Source organism: Coenobita brevimanus, chromosome 27 (assembly GCF_032717465.1).
Source record: "Coenobita brevimanus isolate Jiangsu-jjx chromosome 27, ASM3271746v2, whole genome shotgun sequence".
In the NCBI taxonomy this organism is placed as follows: Eukaryota; Metazoa; Arthropoda; class Malacostraca; order Decapoda; family Coenobitidae; genus Coenobita; species Coenobita brevimanus.
In genome coordinates, this window is record NC_136980.1 from 10,642,989 (window position 1) to 10,666,159 (window position 23,171).

General features: G+C 42.1%; 1 protein-coding gene across 1 annotated transcript in view; it reads right to left on the reverse strand.

The window, feature by feature from the left end:
- Window positions 1-432: 432 nt before the first annotated feature.
- LOC145394439 (oplophorus-luciferin 2-monooxygenase non-catalytic subunit-like) overlaps window positions 433-23,171 on the reverse strand; it is a 196,687-nt gene continuing 173,948 nt past the window's right edge. Inside the window, exon 5 of the mRNA XM_080268302.1 lies at window positions 433-572. Coding sequence (XP_080124428.1) covers window positions 433-572 — 140 coding nt within the window. The remainder of the gene's footprint in view (window positions 573-23,171) is intronic.

A 23,171-nucleotide genomic window follows, 5' to 3' on the forward strand; every position in this document is an offset into this window, starting at 1 on the left:
GCTGCAAGATTTTATTCCTGACTGATTTTGTGTGTTTAAAAGGAGTATTTAAATATTCATTAATTCCCTGAAAAATCTCAATGGCGAAACAAGTCTTGGCTAATAAAATTATCCCTAAGTCGTATTTCTCTACCTCATTCTTACAAATATCCTATTGTCTCAACATTATCTGTAATGAGGTGGTCAACTTGCACTCCAACGAGCTTTTTTTTTTTTTTTTTTTTTTTTACTCGAGTTATCATCAGATGATGTCCAAGTGAGAGAGAAGCTATAAAACTGAAACGGTAAATGAGGTTCAGTTTGAAGTCTCCCACTAGCTGAATAGAAACGTTTAGTGATGCAAGCGTAAATTAATAAAAACATCATCGGCCTGAAGGATTAACAATGGCACAATAGTTATATGTGTCATCAGCATCAAGGAGCCTGGGAAAATCAGCAGTGGGTGAAGTCACTGGGGTCCAGACTGACGAGAAGGCGTCCGTCAGCGCAGGTAGTGTACACATCTACCTTAGCCAACATAGCACCATCCCTTATCAGCCATGCCACGTCACAGTCACAGTGTAACGGGTTGCCTGAAAAAGAGGTTACAAATATACCCTGTCCGATTTCTTTCACGACTGAGAAAACTCTAGTAGTCTATTCCGCCTATCATTATACGAATTAACGCAGCTAAGAATTCGGCATAGGAGGTTGAGAATGTTGACACTGATGTAGGCCCTCGTTTGATCTGGAAAAGATGAGTGTTCTATTCGCTACGCTGAACGCGTTTATTAGCGGAGAGCGTGATGGGCGACTGAGAGTGTTAAATACAACAGTTAGAATAAGACTGACGAGAGAGAGAGAGAGAGAGAGAGAGAGAGAGAGAGAGAGAGAGAGAGAGAGAGAGAGAGACAGAGACAGACAGACAGAGACAGACAGACAGACAGACAGACAGACAGACAGACAGACAGACAGACAGACAGACAGACAGAGATTAAATTAAAAACCTTTATTTCTACAAGAAGTGGTTATTCTTCTTACACAGTACTAACATCATGAGTAAATATAATGACATATGTTGTCACTACAGTATAATTCAAGACAGTTGTACTTTGAGGCCGAGTTGTTCTTGTATTAGTTCTGAGACCGTAGAACTAAATTTTGAGAAGTAGGTAGTCTATTAGTTTTTATTTAAATGCATATCGGTTATGGGACTTCTTAACATATGATGGAAGCTCATTCCATACTTTAGGACCTGCTTCTGAAAGTGATCTGGTCCCAGTGTCTCTGTTAACTTTTGGAACATATAAATTATTCTGTTGCCTGATTGTGCTGAAGGTTATGTTGCTAACGGCTGGAAGAGAAAGAATGTGCTCTGGGAGGAGATTGTGTACTTTTTAAAATATCGTAACTGCAAGATTAAATGTTGTTAGATAACCTACAGTTAGCTACTGAAGCTCTTTAAGAATGGGGGTAACGTGATCATACTTCCTGGCTCTTCCGCCTGCAACTTTTGCAACAAAGTTTTTTAGTTTTTGTAATCTTACAATCAAAGTGCTATTGGTTCTACCCCATATAATGTTACAATACTTTGACTTAATGCCAGTTATTTAATCATAATTAAACGAGTATCTATCAAAATAGTGCTTTATTCTATTAATAAACATTACAGCTCCTGTTACTCTCTTGCTTACTTCATTGATGTGACTTTGAAAGGTCATGCACTGATCCACATAGATGCCGAGGTTCTTTACAGGTTCAATTGGTTGGAGCGTGGTGACATGAAAATGAATGGTAGTGCCATAGTGCCATCAGGTATTTGTGATAACAACTGCCGTGTGTCTTTGAAGATGCATTGCTCCTTGTTTGTGTTTAGCAGAAGTCCGCTTTGAAGAACATGCATTCTGGCCTTGCTTATAGTTTCTTCAGTTTTGTGTATTAACTCAGTAATTTCATTTACTGAGCCACTGTTAAGGAACTGGGTATCGTCGACGTATTATACTAAGGGACGGGTATTAAACTGTCCTTCCATATCATTTTCTTATATAATGAATAATAACGGTCCTAAAATAGAGCCTTGAGGGACCCCATATGGCACATTTAATTTAGAGGATATTGTATTATTAATACGGATTGACTGTGTTCTGTCTGCTAAATAGTTATCGACCCAAGAAATGTCTACATTTACCTTTAACTTTTTAAAGAGGATGCTACAGCTGATGCTGCTAAATGCTTTGGACAGACAGACAGGCAGACAGACAGAGTAGTTTGTTGTTGCAACTCCAGCCTCATTTGGGCATGAAATCAGCGAATTTTGGGAAGTTGGCAACTTCAAGTAGTTGGGCCCATAGGTCGTTAGAATAGATTATGTTGAGGGGGTGTCTGTGCTGTGATAAGGTTGAACATAGAGTGAGTAAGTGTGTAGTGCAGTGGAGAGCTGCATCACAGTATGAGTATAATGGATCACTTGGGAGTTGTATTTTGTGTTCGTATTGTATCAGGTTGCCCCTGTGGCAGTGGGGGAAGGGGGTCAATCTGGCCACACTCTGGGGTGTTACTACTACTCTGTGGCCAGGTTTTGTTAAGAAGAATTCTGCCACCGTATTTCCTGCGTGTAGTAAAAGGCGACTAAAAGGGACAGGGTGAGGAGATAGGGACCCCTCCTCCGTATTTTTAGTTTCAACAGTGAGACAGGCCATAGAATGGGGAGATGGACTGAGTTATCCCCGTACCCTGACGATTGGGTCTTTGAATGTGCGTGGATTTAGTACGATTAAGGCTAAAAATGAGGAGATTGAGAGATTGCTTATGAGATGAAGCAAACAAGGATGAAAGGGAAAGGTGAATCTAAGTTCGGAAATGTGACTGGAAGGATGTCAGGTGTTGACAGAGGAAGAGCGAGAGAAGGAGTAGCCTTATTAGTGGGCCAGGAAGTGCAGCAGTGTGTAACTTAATGGAAGGAGGTGTTATCGAGACTGATGTGAGTGAAAGCGAATGTTGGAAGTTAGTTGAGGGTATTTGTGAGTGCATATGGGTCTGGTATTGAAAGGGATGAAGAAGAAAGGGAGTATTTCTAGAATGATGATGAGTGTCTGCTGATGAATGCTCGAGTGGGAAATGTAGCATTTGAAGGTGCCGTTGGTATGCATGGTGAGCCTGGAAGAAATAATGAGGAAAGAACGATAGGGATGTGTGCAGAGAGAGAAAGAGAGAAAAAGAGAGAGAGAGAGAGAGAGATGGTGATTGGAATTACCTTATTTGAAAAGAAGGATATTTATAGTTATACATGGCTGAGACAGGAGGGTGGAAGGGTTGTTGTTAGAGCATTGATAGACTATATGGTTGCGTCCAGGAATGTAAGAGGAAGATTATTGAATGTTTTTTTTTTTTTCCTGGCCTATCAACCATTGGGGCCGAAGCCCCTGGTTATTAAGGCCGGATATATATATATATATATATATATATATATATATATATATATATTTAAACATATATACATATATATATACAAACATGTATATACACACACACACACACACACACACACACACACACTTCCATGCATACATACAGACATACTTTCATGCAAACGTACATACAGTATATATATATATATATATATTTATATATATATATATATATATATATATAATTTTAATTTTATTTATTTTTTTGTATTTTTATTTTTTAAATTTTTTCTTGGTTTTATATTTTTTATACCTTATATTATAAAGACAAACTAATCTAAAGACCCTAAAACTAATCACCTAACAGACAAATCGCTAACCTATACTAAATCCTACAGAGACAAATAGCTAGACTTACACTAATGGTAAAAATACCTCGACTAACAGAACACCATCGACTGCAGATATGTAATGCCATTCTACATGACATACCTGCACTCATCACCTGGTGACTGTCAGTCGACGCACAACCTAATATAGGAGACATCAATATATGAAAGGGAACCAGACGAGTCAGGAACATTTCCATATACGTCAGCTGTCGGCCCTAATTAGAATAACTTAAGCAAGATGGTATACTGTATTTACATAATTTGTACAAAAAGTGACGAACCTCGGCTGCTGAATGTTAGTCGAGGAACGGGGTTTAATGTAGGGGACATCAATATTAGAAATAGATCAGTGGGTGGAGAAACTAGTTCAAATACGTCAACTGTCAACCCTAATTAACAGTACCATATATACATATTTACAGGTGATAAAAACTATAACCATACAGTAAAAAAGTCACATCACTCTGATCAGTCCGGTCTCTCTCAAGAAAGCCATCAATTTATCGGTCATAACAATGTCCCCATCACCCAGGATGGTGGAAAGGGTGAAGCGGACGTCTGCTGCACCGCAGTAATTTATAAGTGAAGCACGTTCACGAATAAATCGCCGACAGCGCAGGATGATATGACTGATAGATAACACCGCATTGCAGATGTCACAGTGCGGTGGGAAGCGTCTTTCCATATATGGTTTTAAGTGAGTTAAAATGGTGGCATTAAGCCGTAGCCGTGCTAATACTTTTTCCTCAAGGCGACTAGGGCGGTTGGCAGTGTCCCAGTCGCCTAGGTGTGACTTACAAGTTGGAATATTTAGTCTGGTCCACTGACCTTGCCACAGAAGATTTATTGATTTCTTTCCGAGAGACAGACTCGACCGCAGATCACGAGGAACGTCCCAAGTCTCCTCGAGCTCTACAGCCGACTTTGCAAGTAAGTCAGCCTGCTCATTGCCGTAGATACGACAATGACCAGGCACCCAGATCAGCGTGAATGACTTGTTGCATGAATGCAACTTATTAACGATGCGGCCCTGGATCTCGTGAGAGTCCGTAGTACAAGATGCAATTGCCTGAAGGGCTGATTTTGAATCTGAAAATATGACAAATGAGTCATGCCTAGAATTGAGAGCATAGTCTATGGCTTTGTCAATAGCAAAAAGTTCGGAGGTAAATACAGATGTATGAGTCGGCAACTGATACCTAAGTGCACATTCAGTCGACCACACACTTGCACCCACACATTCACTCGACTTGGAGCCGTCGGTGTACAGTTGATGGGACCCCAAGTGACGAACAATGATGTTACAAAACAAGTGGTGGACCTCCGCCTCCGGCGCCTTGGCCTTTGGTGCTGGGAGCATGAGACATCCACAGTAAAGCCGGGTGGCTCCCAAGGCACTATATTTTTAAACACCAACTTGTCACAGTCAATGAGGCCCACACCAAGCTCCTGAGTCAGTAAGTGGAGGCGAACGGCAAGTGGCTGACGCACCCCCCGCAGAAGGTGGTGGTATTGACGCAGGGGGGTACAGACCACATTGCCGATATTACTTTTCCTAAATGTCCTTACGCCATAGGACAAGGCCAGGTGGTCACGGCGAATACGGAGGGGTGGCACATTCGCCTCCACTTCCATACGAGCCACACAGGTACACCAGACGGCTCCAAGACACATTCGCAAACATTTATTCTGTTGCACATCCAATCCTTTCAGCGTGGCATCGGATGCCAAGCCATACACCTGTGCGCCATAGTCTAGCTTCGATCGAATAAGGGACTTATACACCATTAATAAAGATTTTCTGTCGGCACTCCAGGTAGTACCCACTAGGTACTTGAGGACATTTAACGGTTTATCACAATGAGCAAGCAAAGTATTAGCGTGAAGTTTAAAATTCAGTCTACGATCAAAATGTATTCCTAAAAATTTTACAGAATTTTGAAAAGGTACCACCTGATTATCCAAAGTTAAGCACAAATTAGGTACGTTACGATTAGTGAAGACTATAGCAGCACACTTATGAACGGAAAACTTAAATCCCCACTGCAAGGCCCATTGGTGGACGGAGTCAAAGGCTGCTTGAATCCGCCCAGCCGAAAATTGTGCATTACGGGAAGAGTGCCATATTGCACAGTTGTCAGCATAGAGCGAGTATTTAAGAGTCCTCGGGATTGGAGCTGATGACAGAATATCATTGATCATAATACTAAATAAAGTAGGACTAAGCACACTTCCCTGTGGCACCCCGCCGATGTTACGTTACAGGGCAATTTGACAGAGAAAGCTCTGTCCCTTAAGAAATTTGAAATAAAAATAGGCAATTTCCTCTTAAACCATAAGCATAGAGCTTCAATGGTATACCGTGTTGCCATGTCATGTCATAGGCTTTATGGATGTCCAAGAACACCCCTATCATGAATTCTTTATTGGCAAATGCCTTTGCAATACAATGCTCCAAATTCATTAAATGATCTAGTGAACTTCTGTATTTACAGAAGCCACATTGTTGATCATTTAACAAATTCTTCGACTCTAAAACAAAAAGAAGCCTGTTGTTTACCATACGTTCCATGACCTTACATAGACAAGAAGTCAACACAATAGGACGAAATGAAGTGGGATTCATAAGACGACCAGCCTCTTTGGGTATTGGTATGGCGTGTGCAAAGTGTCATGAGTTTGGGAACGTTCGAGACGCCCAAATCTCATTGTACAATGCTAACATTTTAATCAGGTTGTCCTGATTAAGATGCTGGATCATAAGTACGTGATGGTGTCTAGTCCAGGGCTGGTGTCTTTACAGGATTTAAGGGCAAGGAGCAGTTCATCTAGCGTAAACTCTTGGTTGTACAGAAGTCTACGTCTTCTGTGGCAAAGTCTAATATCTGTAGCTCAGCCGTGCGTGTATGGTGTTGAAAACGCGGGTCATAATTGGCTGAGCTACTTACATGAGAAAAACTCCTGGCGAGGATGTTAGCAACGTCCACAGGCTCGTCATAGGTGGTGTTATTCACCTGCAGGGTGGTCACAGGGAAGTATGGGCGTTTATTATTTAATATTCTTATAGTGGACCAGACTTTATGTAATGGTGTTGTACGAGTCACCGTGGACACAAAGGACCGCCAGGAGTCACGTTTGGCCCTTCTTATTATTCTCCTTGCCTCAGCCCATGCCTGTTTGTAGCAATAAAATTTTTCTCAGTGGGCTGACTATCAAAAATCCTGTATCTCCTATTGCATTTTCTTAATGCTTGTCAGCAATCCGGCGTCCACCAATGTGCTCTATGCTTCACATGAACTGTAGAAGTCTTGGGAATAGCAGCCTCAGCTGCGTGTAATATGGAAGTAGTTATATTTTCGACCTTAACATCTATGGTCTCCCCAGATATATCTAAATTGGTGATCCTTGAGAAGGATCCCCAATCTGCTTTCTTATAGTTAAATTTTGGAGGTGGAGGGTCCGAAATGATGTCGCGTGTATAAGAAAGACAGATGGGTAAATGATCACTTCCCAAGGAGTCGTTGTAAGGGTCCCATGAGAAATCTTGATGTATACCAGGGGAGGCCAAAGATAAGTCAATGGCCGAAAAGTTACCAGTACGATCATCTACACGAGTCGCTCTACCATCGTTCAGAAGACAGAGGTTGGACTTTAGTATTAGGTTGGCTACTTGCTCCCCACGACCATCGATCCTTAAGCTACCCGATTGATAGTGATAGGCGTTAAAATCGCCCAACACTAACTTATTGCCAGGGAGATGTTCAAAAAGTGAATTTAAAGCATCACTATCAATGGGGCCATGTGGAGGACAGTACAGAGAGCAAATAGACAGATACGTGTTATCAAAATTTACTCTGCACGCGACCGCTTCCAGAGTAGAATTTAGAATCACTTCCGTTTGTGGGTGTGATTTGTGTGTGTATATGGCGACTCCGTGACCTTCATATCTTCTATACGAGTGGTAGTGTTTTAACTGTGGAGGATCAGGGTGATCCTCCAGGCGCGTCTCCTGTAAACAAATAACGTCTGGCCTGTGTACTGACAGCAAGATTCCTATATTTGGTAACTTATTCCCGACACCTCTACAATTCCACTGTAATACAGTGAAAGTGACGGTTTAAGATTTACGTTGGGGGCCAGTGTGTTTAGACTTTTTTTGCTGCCCGCCAGAAGGCAAGCGACTACCGGCGGACCTATCCCGGTGCTTGCTTACGGAAACCTCCATATTTTGATCAATTACAAGGGTCCCGGATTCCACCGAGGAAGAGCTACCCTTCCTCTCCCTCGCTGGGCCAGGAGCAGGAAGAACATGAGGACTTGACTTAGTAAGGGTGGTCATATTACTCTTACAAGAGTTGTCAGGCTTCGTTTTAGGCTTGACTGACTGAGAAGCAGCAGCAGCCTGAGAGTAGGAAGTTGTAACAGGGGTATCAGGTTGAGAGGAGGATTGGACAGGAGGCTGAGATGGAGAGGTAGAATGTGTGGCAAGAGGAACCGGTTCAGGGTCAGTCTGTGTCCCAGCAGAGCACATCACGGGACGGGACATCACCGCTGAAGCATAGGACCTATTCGGCGTAGGAGTTGCATGCAACTCCTTCACTTTTTTTCCTTGCTTCATAGTAGGAGACACCCTCAGTCGTCTTCACTGTGCAGACCTCTTTCTCCTCCTTCCACTTGGGACAATCCCTAGAGGAAGTGGAGTGAGCACCCTTACAGTGGAAGCAACAGATAGTCTCTGATGTGCATTGCTCAGCATCGTGACCCTGTGTTGCACATTTGCCACACACTGACTGTGATGCCTGACAATTCTTAGCACTGTGCCCATATAATTGACACTTCATGCAACGGAGTGAGTTGGGGATATAAGGTCTGACATTAACAATTTCATAACCAACTTTGACATGTGCCGGGAGTGAAACTTTGCCGAAAGTCAAAACAATGGTGGCCGTCTTCGTCCTCATGCCTTCGGAAAATCTAGTTATAAACCGGGCATCGATGACATCTTGCTGAGCAAGTTCCTCTATGATGTCTTCCTCACTCATCACCATGAGATCCCTGCAAGTGATAACCCCCTTGCAGGAATTCATGGAAGTTGGGATCTTGGTTTCGACATCATAGATATGAAACTTACGCAGCTTCAGCAAGTCTTTAACTTGGGAGGAATTACTAGTCTTGACAAGGAGGTCTCCATTCGCAAGTTTTTTTACTTGTTCCACCTCCCCAGCACAGCCATCAATAACCTTCTTGATCATGAAGGGATTGAGACTGCTCAAGGGAGTGGAACCTAGAGCATGAACAATCACAAACTCCGCATTTTTTACATTTATGTCCAGAGGCAAACGAGTCTGGGGCCGTTCTGTCTGGGGGCTGTCAGTCCGTTGATCGGTCGGGGGTCGGTCAGGACCACCTCCCGACCGACCCACCTCCCCCCCTGAGGGGGGGGAGGCAGTAGGGGCGTCCTCCATAGTACCACTCCCCCCTAACGGGGGAAGTGGGAAGAAGGAGAGAAAATGAGCAAGGGACTATCACCCTGGGACCTAACACCTAAGTCTGAGGTTGCCCTCTCAAACCACTCCAGGGAGGCCCGACCGTGTTTATTCACGCCCCAGAGCGATCAGTGGGGGGGACCCTCCGTGGGCGATAAGCAAAGGTAAACTCAGTAAATAGGAACAGACACCTACTGTTCCAAACTAATAGGGAGGGGAGGAAAGTTAGAAACTAACTAGCCTAACGTCACCAGAAGGGTGAAAAAAAAAAAAAAAAAAAACTAATGCCGGTGAGGCAGCCCTGAAAACTAGAGAAGAGCGCAACGAAAAACACGTCTACACTCCTCACGAGTCACGACCATGCATCGAAGTCCCTGAACGTGGGACTTTTAAAGGGAAGGGTGGAGGTATGTCGGACCATTACCTGGTGATACTCCTCGTCGAGCCCCGCTACTTTCCTCGTTGAGCCCCGCTACCGATCGGTTACTGAGCAGCGCTCCAAGCCATTACAACAATTTGTGATTGCGTTGTGTGATTGTTTTTGCCTGTGAGATTAATTCATTGCCAGAGTTCGTTCTAACAGGTGTGTTGGTGCATAATTGTGCAGAATATTGAGCGTGTTAAGCAGTTTTTGAGTTAGTCTGGTGTACACTCGCCCAAATAAGTGATGACTCGATTTCTTTATGTTTCGGACAAACTCCCTGGGTCTGGCAACATTCACTTGAGTCGGAGTTAGCAGACGGAAACAGTCTTTGCCTGCCCTGCAAACATTATTTTTGGTGTAAAAGAAAACTAATCTTGCGAAAGTATTAGTTAAATTTAACGTTTATTTGTTGGTCAATAACAATAGTTAAGTGAAAAAGCGACATTTGAAACGTTTCCACTAGTCACGATTCATGCAGGCAGTGTTACCAATGTAGATTTTCCCCGGTAAAATTAGTCATTTTAAAAGCTGTTTTAAAAGCTATCTAACTGGTAGAAATTAAAATATTTTCTGTATATCTGGGGTTCTTTTAAAGTCCAGTCTAGCGTTTTTTTTTCCTTAATCTCTCTCAGTCTGGCAGATTTTTACCACTACTGAGACCAATCTAGCGGATTTCTATAACGTCTTAGGCAACTCAGCACGCCAGCCAGGCCTAACGTCAGTCATCAATCAGTGTTGCCAGGTCTACAGAAATATCTGTATTTCTACACACACACACACACACACACACACACACACACACACATTTTAGAGAGAGAGAGAGAGAGAGATATATATATATATATATATATATATATATATATATATATATATATATATATATGTGTGTGTGCGTGTGTGTGTGTGTGTGTGTGTGTGTGTGTGTGTGTGTTGTTAAGAAACAAGAGTGCTGGCTGAGTGATACTAGAAAATTCCCGATGATTCAGGCATTTTCAGATGATGCTAGTGACAGTTGCTAGATAGCCTGCTGTTGTGGATGAAGGCATTTTGTAAAGGTATACGTTTATGTTTATTCATTTTCTCTCAACATTGTTTTATTTGGATGATTGTAAAATTATGCAATATTCAGATTTGATTTCAGTTTGTACTGTAGATCATTAAGAGTGCTGCATAAAGTAAGGAAGCTCTGGAATATTGTGGATGTCTCTGACTTGGAACTGTTGTCATTTGGAGCACCTAAAACAATCTAATGGCAAGGAAGGTTATAAATGGATGGGGGAGAGATTAAAAGAGTTTCAGTTCTACTTGTGGCCTTGTGAAGTTAGTGCAGCTCTGGAGTTGCGAAGCAGACACTGTAATTACTTGGATAATAAAGATAATGAATGTACGAAGCCTGTGTTATTATGACGCCTGAGTTAATCTTGAGTACTGTAAATGAAAGGCTGACCCTACGAAGAATGATTCACTAGGCCATGTCTTTCCTATACTGATCTAGTGCTGTTGGAGCCTGTGGCAGTGTGGGACGAGGACGGAACAAGTGGTGTCAGGAGTTGGGATAGAAAAGTGCTACAGTGAGTCAAGTCTTTGACACGGAGCCAGAAGACGTACGGCATGAAGCCAAGCCAGGCTGAAGGAGGCTGCAATCATGAAATTTCTACAAGCACAAAGTGAACAGCAGAAAGAGTTCATGAAAGAACTCAAAGAACAACTACAGGAACAAAGTGAAGAACAGAAGAGCTCAGGAAAGAACTCAGAGAACAACTATAGGCACAAAAAGAAGAACAGAAAGAACAATATGAACGGGTTCAAGAGGCATTACAGGAGCAACAGGCAGTTACAACTGAGGATGCACGGACAGCTAGATGTTTTCATGGGGGAAGTGAAGAAAGAACAGCAACAGTTGACAGGAGGAATTATATGCTGAGTTACAGCAGCAGAAGCTTGAGGCGAGCAATAATGTGATGGAGTGCAGACAGCATGTATACTAGCATCTGAAGATAATTAGTGAGAGAACTGAGGCTGTAAAGGAATCTTTCGCTGCTGAGCCTCTGGTTAAATTACAGGGAGCATATGAAAAAAAAAATGGACAGTGTATGTGAATCTTGACGAATCCCAAGCATCTAAAGGTAGCTTTACAGGGCTGAATAAATGGAATGTAGAAGTTCTAGGTCCTGGACTTAATTATTATGCCCCAGTTTCTAAGCTCCATGCCAGTAAGTGCATGGCTATAATGGGGGAGTCCAATTAAAAAGAAACCTCAGGAATTAGATGGTAAAATATCTTGGGAAACTTACAGTGTGCGATTTGTGATACTTGCTGGGATGATAGGCAGAGGACAGTGCAGCTTGCTACTTGCCTCAAGGGTGCTGCAATGGAGATCCTTAGATGTCAGTGGATGGGAGGAACAGTTATCAGACCCTAGTTGAAGTGCTGGAGCGAAGATACTGGACCATGTACCAGACTGAGGTTTACAGAGCAAGATTACGGACCATTGTATGGACTCGAGGCAAATCCCTTCAGCAGCTTGCTCATGACCTGGAGAGTATGGCACACAAGGCGTACCCTGGAGCAGCACCTAACCTGTTGACTAGTCTTCTCAGGGACTAGTTCATTGATGCTCTTGACAGTGTTGAGTTGCAAGTGCAAGTGAAGCAGGCACAGCCAAGAAGCATGTAAGAAGCATTAGCCAGGGCTCTGGAATTTGAGTCCTACATCAGGTCCAGTACATCCAGTTTGCAGGCAGGACTTAGTGCAGAACTGAAGGCAAGAAAGGGGCAGGTACATGAAGCTGAGAAATTTGAGGGAAGTTGTATGTACTTTGAGAAGCAAGGATACAGGAAAGAGGGCTGCTACACGTGGAAAAGGGAACAGAAGATCAGAGGAGGTTGCTGGTTCTTTGAGAAGCCAGGACACCAGAAGGAGGGTTGTTACAATTGGAAGAACGAACAAGAACAGAACAGTGCAAGGAAATCTACAATTGCAAAAAAAGGGTGGTGGATATGTGGTGAGGTGGGACATTTCAGTTCTGATTCTCCAAAGATGAAAAAGGAGGATAAGAAGAAGGCTGCAGAAGACATGAAAGAAGCAGAAAACTAATAAAAGCTGGTGTCAGGGGTAACAATCAACCATTTTTTCTCAAGTAACTCCATGACGGAGTAAATGCAAGAGAACCTCGATCGATAGAGTGCGAATAGACGGAAGAATAGACAGCAAGGCAGTTGATTCAGCCTCAGAGCAGACTTTTGTGAGGCCTGATGTGTTATGTCATCGGTATCAGCCTCAGTCATTGGAACAATTGTGTGGCATAACTAGGCACTACGTAGAACTAAGGGGACCCTTGGATATCCAGGTTGAAGTGGCAGGGCAAGAGGCCACACTTCCAGTCTGTGTGACTGACATGGAGGATCCTCACTGCACTTTCTTTGTCTGGACTACCTGACGTCCCTGGAATGTGAGCTGGACTTTTGCGCCATGAAGCTCAAGGTCCGAAGAAAGTCAGTTCCTGTCACAGCAGTGAGACATGCCAGTTCTGGTGAGGTGAGGGCACTGCGTGCTTCAGTGATACCCCCAAGATTAGAAACAATGCTCCAGTATAAGGTGAGTGGCTCTTTTGACAGCTGTCTAGGGAGGTGGAGCCCAATGGACGGTTTAAGACAAGCCCAGAGTGATGGCAGGGAGAACTTTGGTGGAAACAGGCGCAGGTGCGGTGCCAGTTGTGGTGGCCAATTTCTCCCGTGAGACATAGAAGATTAATGAGGGAGAAAAATAGTTGGATTGTGCCAGGCAGTGGAACCTGAGTGGTGTCAGTGGAAGGCCTGTAAAAGAAGTGTAGTCAAAGATGGGAATCTGCCAGATCACTTACAAGACCTGTTTTTAAGGAGTTGCCAGTGCCTGGATGACTCATGAGTGCTGCAGTTTAAGCAACTGCTAGTGAAGCTTCCTGATGTCTTTTCCACCGGAGACCTAGACCTGGGATGCACAGATCTGGTGGAGCACTGTATTGACACTGGGGATCAAGAAGCCCAGGACGACTCCAGTAAGGCCACAGTCAGATGAGATGGTGGAGAAATCCAACTTGACCCTGGCACAAGAACTGGTCAAGTAATGTGTAGAGGGACAGATGGAATGGGATCAGAAATTACCTGCGTTACTGATGGCATATCGGTCTGCATCCCATGAGTTTACCAACTACGCCCCGGCAAAACTGCTGCTGGACCATGAGATACGTATACCAGTTGATCTGTTAATGGGAAGACCAAGTATTAATGGGAAGACAACTTGGTGAAGAGCTGCCTACATACACCTCCTGCTATGCAAACCATCTTCAGAAGAGACAGGCTGAAGTACATCATCAAGTTCAAGGAGCTCTGAAATTTTCATGTAAAGTGATGAAGTCCAAGTATGATGCCAAGGCAAGTGAGGTAAGCTTTAAGGATGGTGACAGTGTTTGGCTATACAAACCTCACCAGAAGAAGGGACAGTCACCGAAGCTGCAAAGCCCATGGGATCGGCCCTGCATTTTGACGTACTGCCTGTCAGATACAACGTACCAGATTCGGAGAGGTAGGAAGTCTCGCCCAAATGTGGTACACGTGAATCGTCTGTGGCAGTACCATGGGCCAGGACAGAACAGCTGGGATGTCATCGAGGAATCATGCACACCCGCAGCTGATGATGTTGAGGAGGACTAAGGAGCTGAAGCACAAGAGGATGGTGGCACTTTCTTTAGGGAAGAAGTGAAGCAGAAAGAGAACCAAGTCATTCCAGGAAGAGTGAACTGTGTTGGAGGAGCAGGGACGTCGTCAGTAGCGGCATAGAAGACCTGATAAGTTGAAGAATTATTTTGTGTATAATTAAATGTTTTCTTTGGATTAAAGATTATGTTTGTAAATATTGTGTAGTTTTGTCAGGATGACAAAACGACTAGGGACGGGTTAGTGTAAAGAAGCAGGAGTGCCAGCTGGGTGATACTAGAAAATTCCCGATGGTTCATGCATTTTCAGTTGCTAGTGAGAATTTTCAGATAGCCTACTGTTGTTAGCAAAGGTATTTTGTAAAGTTAGGCAATATTTTTTATTATTATTATTTTTTTTTGGCTGTACAGTGCATTCTTTGGATGATTGTTAAATTATGTAATATTCAGATTTAATTTCACTTTGTATGCTAAAGCATGAACAGTGCTTTGTAATTAAGAAAGCTCTGGAATATTGTGGATGTCTCCGACTTGGAACTTTTGTCGCTAGGAGGCGGTGGCTGAATCGGTAGAGAGGCGGCCTGCAGTCCTGATGGACCCAGGTTCGAATCCCGGCTGGGGCAGGGAATAGTTTAAGGATTTGAATTTCATAAAAGCAGACTTTCCTGACCTACCAGATAACCCGCCGACATGTCATAAAAGTACCCCCGCTAATACCAATACACCAGTCCTGTATGAGACAGCCCTAGCATGTATTCAATATGGACGGTGGGTGTTAGCGCCGAAGTGGTGACATGTAGAGAGGTGTATGGTATGTAAGAGGACTACTGGGCCTTGAGAGCAGGCTGTGAAGCCTATGCCCAGAAGTCGGACACATAAAAAAAAAAAAAAAAAAAACATACAACACTCTAGTGACAAGGAAGTTTATAAAAGTATGGAGGATAGATCAGAGGAGCGACAGTTTTACTTGTAGCCTTATGAAGTTAGTGTAGCTCTGGCGTTGTGAGGCAGACAGTGTAATTACTTGGATAATAAAGACAACGAATGTGAGAAGCCTGTGTTCTTAGGGCTCCTGAGTTGATCTTGTGTACATTGAAAGGCTGACCCTACAAAGAACTAATGCTGCTGGAGCTTGGAGGAGTGTGGGACGAGGACATAACAATATATATATATATATATATATATATATATATATATATATATATATATATATATATATATATGTATTGTTACATAGCCTATGATTTCATCATCCTTTGTATAATTCTAACGTACAGTATGCTGCATGTTTGATCACGATTCGCCTCGTGGCTTCCACAGTGACCAAGCTTCCGTGTTCTACCTCACTCGCCCCTTCTCCTCCCTTATAGTAGAGTAAGTCGTTCTTTCTGTTGTTCAGAGCAGGAGTGTCAACTCTTTATCCTCTGTGTCTTCATTTGCACGTCCTTCTTACAAGTTGTATCAAGCTCTGCCGGCCCCTATATAATGAGCTCAGTCTCTGCATTAATTGCCACTTAGATCTACTCCTCATTTTGTTCACATCTCTGTCCTCCCCTGTACAGTTGTTATTATTTTTGTGAGTCCTCAGGAAATCTCCAACCATCTAGCTGCTGTGTAATTTGAGTATAAGTGTTATTGCATTTTTTCTTGTACTGTATAACATAAGGTGTTAATTCGTAGGCCTAGTGAGGTTTTTGTGTTTCATGTGTTTTAGGTGTCAGCCAGTATTAATAATATTTTGTATCGGTAATAATATATCTTGCATTAACTGAGCATTATCTGGTTTTCTCATTTTATCAGGGCTGACTTAGATAAATTTACTCTTGCTAATTTCGTGTTAATAGAGGCTATTGCAGTTAACCATATATTTAACCTGTTTTTTGCCATTACATTATCCTTATGAGTCCTGAATGTTTAGTTGTTAGTTTGAGCATTAAACTTTAACTTGTAATTTAACTAACTCTTTTGTTTTGAACCTGGAACTTTGCGGGACAGTAGTGATTTTGGTGTTCTCACTTGAAGTGTTCATTATCTATCTCTGTTCCGTAACATAAATTTGGCGACCTCTTATCAGGATATTCAGGATATTATCATAAGCATATTGCTTGATATTTTGTGACTGATTTATTCATGATGTCTACTATTACTACTCTTGATGAAGCTAAAGATTTTTTGTCAAATGTGCAAACAGTGTGTGATGTAGAAAACATTACAAAGAATGAACTTAAGCTTGTTGCTCAACAATTGGGAATTGCTGTTCGCTCTCATCAGTCTAAAGATCAAATTGTTGACATGATTAATAAAAGCTTGTTTAATGTAACTCCTCCAGATTAGCAAATGCAGATTGAAATAGCTAAGTTACAGCTACCCCTGCAGGAGGCTCGTGCTAAGGAGGCTGAATCTCAGGCTCGTATTCAGGAGGCACGAATTGAACTTGCTAGGATTCAGGCAGACCATGAGTATCGCATGAAACAAAGTGGAACTGGATCATCTAGTTCTGATGATTTTGATGTGGCTAAAAATGTTAAACTTGTCCCTCCTTTTAATGAATCTGATTTAACAAAGTATTTTCAGTTGTTTGAGAGGGTAGCTACAGGTTTTAATTGGCCCAAAAAGTATTGGCCAGTACTCCTTCAAACTGTTCTCACCGGTAAAGCTCAAGTAACTTATGCATCTTTGCCTCAGGATCAATCTGATAATTATGATGTAGTTAAGAGCTTGATTCTTAAGGCCTATGAGCTTGCTCCTGAAGCCTATAGAGTAAAATTTAGGACAACTTATAAGCAAGATAAGCAGTCCCATGTTGAGAATGCAAAAATCAAAGAAGATCTGTTAGAGCAGTGGTTAAATTCTAAGAATGTAAATTCTGATTTTGATAAATTTAAGCAGATGATTTTGCTGGAGGACTTCAAAAGGTGTATTAATAAAGATGTAAGCCTATATCTTGATGAGAAAAGAATAGATAATTTGTCTGATGCTGCAGTTTAGCTGATGAATATGTTCTCACTCACAAGAGATATTCTAAAGAAAAAAGGAAAGCTGAGAGTAAGTACGTTGCCTCTACTCAGAGTACAGGTAACAGGAAAGAGAATAAAGATGATGTTTCTCAGGAAGTAAATACCAGCTCCACCTCTAGATTTCAGAAAAGTAAATGTACTTATTGTAGTAAGCTTGGTCATACAACGGAGAAATGTTTCAGGAGACAGCGTGATGTGAACAAAAAGGAGTCTTTAAATATTCAGTCAATTGGTCTACTGTCCACCCTTGAGAGTTCCCAGAATTCTTTAACCGAGTTAACTGAACCTGCTTTGAGGGGTAAATTAAATTCTCATGATGAAGCTCCTCTTTTGAGCAGTAACGTGGATGACACTCTCAAGAGTTCATGTGCTAATTTCCTGTCTGATGGTTTTGTCAGTCCTCTGGACAGTAATAACAGGAAATCAGTTAAAATATATCGTGATACAGGTGCTTGCCAATCCCTTGTGCTGACCAGTGATCTAGGCTCTAATGTTAATTCCTCTGATGAAACTAATCTTACAAGGTGTAGGGACTAATTATTTCTCTGTCCCTCTGTGCAGAGTGAATTTAGAGTCTGGTTTTGTTAATGGTTCCTTTATGGTTGGGTTGGTTGAGACACTCCCAATGTCAGGTGTAACTTTCCTACTTGGAAATGATATTGGTGGAAATCAAGTGTGTCCAGCTCCTCAGTTGTCTAGTGAGCCAGCAGCTGTGGCCCAGGATTGTGATGTCCCTGATGTGTTCTCTGCATGTGCTGTCACTAGGGCTAAGTCTAAAGTTACTGGTGACTTAGAGGATAATGATGATGATGATGTTATCCTAACTGACACTTTTCTTGCTAATTTGGACCACTCACCACATGAGGCAGTACCCCGTAGTGTTGATAATTTGTCTCGTCAAGAGTTGGTTGAGTTGCAGGTTGCTGACCCTGAGTTGAAAGGTCTAGCTAACTCTGCTTGCAGTGAGGAAGAGTCAGCTGGTGCTTCTACTTGTTATTATATAAAGTCAGGAGTACTTATGAGGAAGTGGAGACCCCCAACAGCATTAGCCGACTGTGAATGAGAGGTTGTACATCAAGTTGTCATCCCTCGTGTTTGTAGGCAGGATATCATTAGAGTGGCTCATGATTCCAGTTTGGCAGGACACCTTGGAGTGAGGAAGACTGTGGCACGCATTTTGAAACACTTCTATTGGGCAGGTATCTTCAGAGATGTTTCCTGGTATTGTAAGTCTTGTCACACCTGTCAATTTGTGGGGAAGTCTAATCAGACCGAAAAGGTTGCACCTCTAGTTCCCATTCCTCCTTTTGAGGCGCCATTCACCCGTGTGTTGGTGGATATTGTGGGCCCTCTTCCTAAGACTTCTTCAGGATTTTCTTATGTGTTGACCCTGATTGATATGGCTACTCGTTATCCTGAAGCCATTCCACTTAGAAATATCTCAGCAAAGAACGTGGTTAAGGAAATGCTTGGGTCCTTCACCAAGTTTGGTCTGCCCAAGGAGGTACAGTCAGACCGGGGAAGTAATTTCATGTCAAATGTTTTCAAGCAGTCTCTGAAAGAGTTGGGCATCTCCCAGATCACGTCTTCAGCTTACCATCCCCAGACTCAAGGAGCGTTGGAGAGATATCATCAAACACTCAAATCGATGCTCAGGAAATACTGTTTGGAACATCAGAAAGACTGGGATAAAGGTCTTCCATTCGTTATATTTGCCGCAAGAAAATCTCCGAATGAATCACTGGGCTTTTCACCCCTTGAACTACTGTTTGGCCATGAAGTAAGAGGACCCCTTAAGCTACTCAAGGAATGCTGGCTGTTGGAGGAAGATGACGTCAACCTGCTGGAGTATGTGATGAAGTTCAAAGAACGGCTGTCCACTACTTTACAGCTGGCGAGAGAGAATTTAGGAGCTGCTCAGGAGAAGATGAAGACTTGGTATAATAAGAAGTCCAGGTTACGCCACTTTCAGCCAGGAGATCAGGTTTTGATTCTGCTACCGGTGCATGGGCAACCTCTTCAAGCCAAGTTTAGTGGTCCTTATTTCGTGGAGAAGAAGCTCAGTGATGTCAACTATGTCATCGCCACACCAGATCGTAGAAAGAACAAGCAACTTTGTCACATCAACATGCTAAAGTTTTACCACAGGCGGGACGAAAATAACCCAGTCTGCACTGTAGCTGTTCCACCCGAGTCTGCGAGTGAAGTTCTCCCATGCAGTGTGAGCCTGAGTGATACTTTGGGGAAGAATCCTGATATCATGAATGATCTCCAGACTAAGCTTTCTCATCTACCTCCCGAGGAAAGGCAGGAGTTTTCGGCATTGCTGCAGGAGTACCCGCAAGTGTTCCGTGCCACTCCAGGAAGAACCACTGTTTTGATGCATGATGTCGATGTTGGAGACACAAAGCCAATTAAACTGCCTCCTTACCGTGTGAACCCAGTGAAAGTTCCTCTCATCCAGAAGGAGCTTGGCTACCTGTTGGACCACAAGATGATTGAACCCTGTCAGAGCGAGTGGAGTTCCCCTGTCACTCTAGTCCCTAAGCCAGGTGGGTCACAGCGGCTTTGCATCGACTACAGACGTGTTAATCAGATAACCAAAACAGACACTTACCCTCTCCCTCGCATGGAAGATTGCATAGACAAGCTCGGAAAGGCTAGGTACATAAGTAAGTTTGATTTGTTAAAGGGATACTGGCAAGTACCTATGACTGAAAGTGCTAGGGAGATCTCATGTTTTGTAACACTAGGAAAGACTTTTGCATGTTCTGTAATGCCATATGGTATGAAGCATGCACCAGCCACATGTCAGAAGCTCATGAATGTTGTAACAGAGGGTTTGGCAGGGTGTGTTGTTTATATTGATGATGTATTAATCTTCAGTGACAACAGGAAAGATCACCTATGCCATATCAGTAAATTTCTTGAGCGTTTGGTTCAGGCTAATCTTGTAGCTAATTTATCAAAGTGTGGGTTTGGTCAAGCTATAGTTCAGTACCTTGGGTACGTAATTGGTGATGGACACGTAGCACCACCAGGAGCTAAGGTTCAGGTTATAAGTGATCTTCCCAGACCTAAAAGTAGGAAAGAGCTACAAAGATTTTTGGGAATGGTAGGTTATTACAGGAGATTTGTTCTTAACTTTTCAATTCTTGTATCACCACTTACAGACCTACTGAAAAAGGGAGTTAAATTTGTCTGGACCGATAACTGTGAATCCTCTTTCAGTAAACTTAAAGCTATCCTATTAAGTCAACCAGTGCTTGCTACTCCAAATTTTGCTAAGCCTTTTAAGATGGCTGTTGACGCAAGTGATACAGGAGCTGGGGCTGTTTTGCTGCAAGAGGATGATCAGGGTCTTGAACACCCTGTATCTTATTACAGTAAGAAGTTCACTCCACCTCAAAAGAACTACTCAACTATTGAGAAAGAGCTTTTGGCCTTGATTTTGGGTTTACAGCATTTTTCATTTTATCTGTGTTCTGGTTTTGACCCCATAGTCATTTATACCGATCATAACCCACTGAAATTCCTTAGTAAGTATAAAGATAAAAATCAGAGATTGACAAGATGGAGTCTACTTCTTCAGGAGTATTCATTAGACATACAACATGTCAAGGGGAAAGAAAATGTTATTGCAGATTGCTTATCTAGACTTTAGACAGATTGTTTTAGAGTAATAAGAAATTTCCTTTGTAAATTTCTTTTTTTTTTTGTGGGGAGGTGTTACATAGCCTATGATTTCATCATCCTTTGTATAATTCTAACGTACAGTATGCTGCATGTTTGATCACGATTCGCCTCGTGGCTTCCATAAGGACCAAGCTTCCGTGTTCTACCTCACTCCCCCCTTCTCCTCCCTTACAGTAGAGTAAGTCGTTCTTTCTGTTGTTCAGAGCAGGAGTGTCAACTCTTTGTCCTCTGTGCCTTCATTTGCACGTCCTTCTTACAAGTTGTATCAAGCTCTGCCAGCCCCTATATAATGAGCTCAGTCTCTGCATTAATTGCCACTTAGATCTACTCCTCATTTTCTTCACATCTCTGTCCTCCCCTGTACAGTTGTTATTATTTTTGTGAGTGCTCAGGAAATCTCCAACCATCTAGCTGCTGTGTAATTTGAGTATAAGTGTTGTTGCATTTTTTCTTGTACTGTATAGCATAAGGTGTTAATTCGTAGGCCTAGTGAGGTTTTTGTGATTCATGTGTTTTAGGTGTCAGCCAGTATTAATAATATTTTGTATCGGTAATAATATATCTTGCATTAACTGAGCATTATCCGGTTTTCTCATTTTATCAGGGCTGACTTAGATAAATTTACTCTTGCTAATTTCGTGTTAATAGAGGCTATTGCAGTTAACCATATATTTAACCTGTTTTTTGCCATTACATTATCCTTATGAGTCCTGAATGTTTAGTTGTTAGTTTGAGCATTAAACTTTAACTTGTAATTTAACTAACTCTTTTGTTTTGAACCTGGAACTTTGCGGGACAGTAGTGATTTTGGTGTTCTCACTTGAAGTGTTCATTATCTATCTCGGTTCCGTAACTATATATATATATATATATATATATATATATATATATATATATATATATATATATATATATATATATATATGTGTGTGTGTGTCGACCAAGCAAGACATCTGCAGGCGATCTTGGACATAGCAACTTCCAAAGCAGTAATAAAATGAATGTGGTAAATACTGTTACGTCCCCACCCAACACTGCCACAGACTCCAACAGCAGTAGTTCAGTATATGGAGGACGTTGCCCAGTGAGTTTATCTTCCTATGGTCAGCCTTTCGGTGTATGTACAGCACACAAGATCAGCTGAGGCGAAAATAAACACCGGGTTCTTATAAGTTGACTGTCTTGATTTTCCAAATAATTCCACTTAATTCTTTCCAACTTCACTGTTCTCACAAGCACTGGAGCTATACAAACTTTACTAACTTCTATTACACTTAATGCTTGACAACACTTTACTGTTATTACACTTAATGCTTGTCAACACTTCGCTGTTATGACACTTAATGCTTGTCTACACTTCACTGTTATTACACTTAATGCCTGACAACACGTCACTGTTATTACACAAGTACCGAAAATATACAAATTTCACTGCACTGACACTGTACTACACTCAAACTGAACTGAAAACCAGTTGAACTTGAAATAGTCTCTTCCCCATCCTTATATAAGCTTACATTATTCGAGAAACTTCTACATTCTACGAGAACAAAGTTGCCAACTCGGAGATATCAAAACATGCCAGAGTTTTCTTACATTGCATAACACTCTAAGTCTTTTACCATACGAACTTGAATTACATAATTTAACAAGCAACCGCTTAAATAAAACATTATAAAGAAAAAGAGCACAAAAATTAATGTACAGTCTCTAGCAAATGTCGAGCCACCGGCTTGAGGAGCAGGTTGGTATATGTAGCACCGCCGCACCCCCAGTTTCACTTCCCCTCCCCCTCTCCCTCGTTCCCATTCATTTGTCTACCTCCACCCTCCCTACATCCGAGGACATGAGAGTAACGCCTACTTGCATTGTCTCAACCAGTCTTTCATCATCCATTTGTCTTGGTGAAATAATGGTTTTATGATAACAAATAAAAACACATTAAACAGTGCTTTACTCCATAGTAATGTAAACTAATTTATGCGCCACGATCTGAACGCAGGGTGATATAGTAATATATTCGTATGATAGTGAGGTCTGTACAATTTATCATTTTAACGGTTGTATCCAGTCAGTG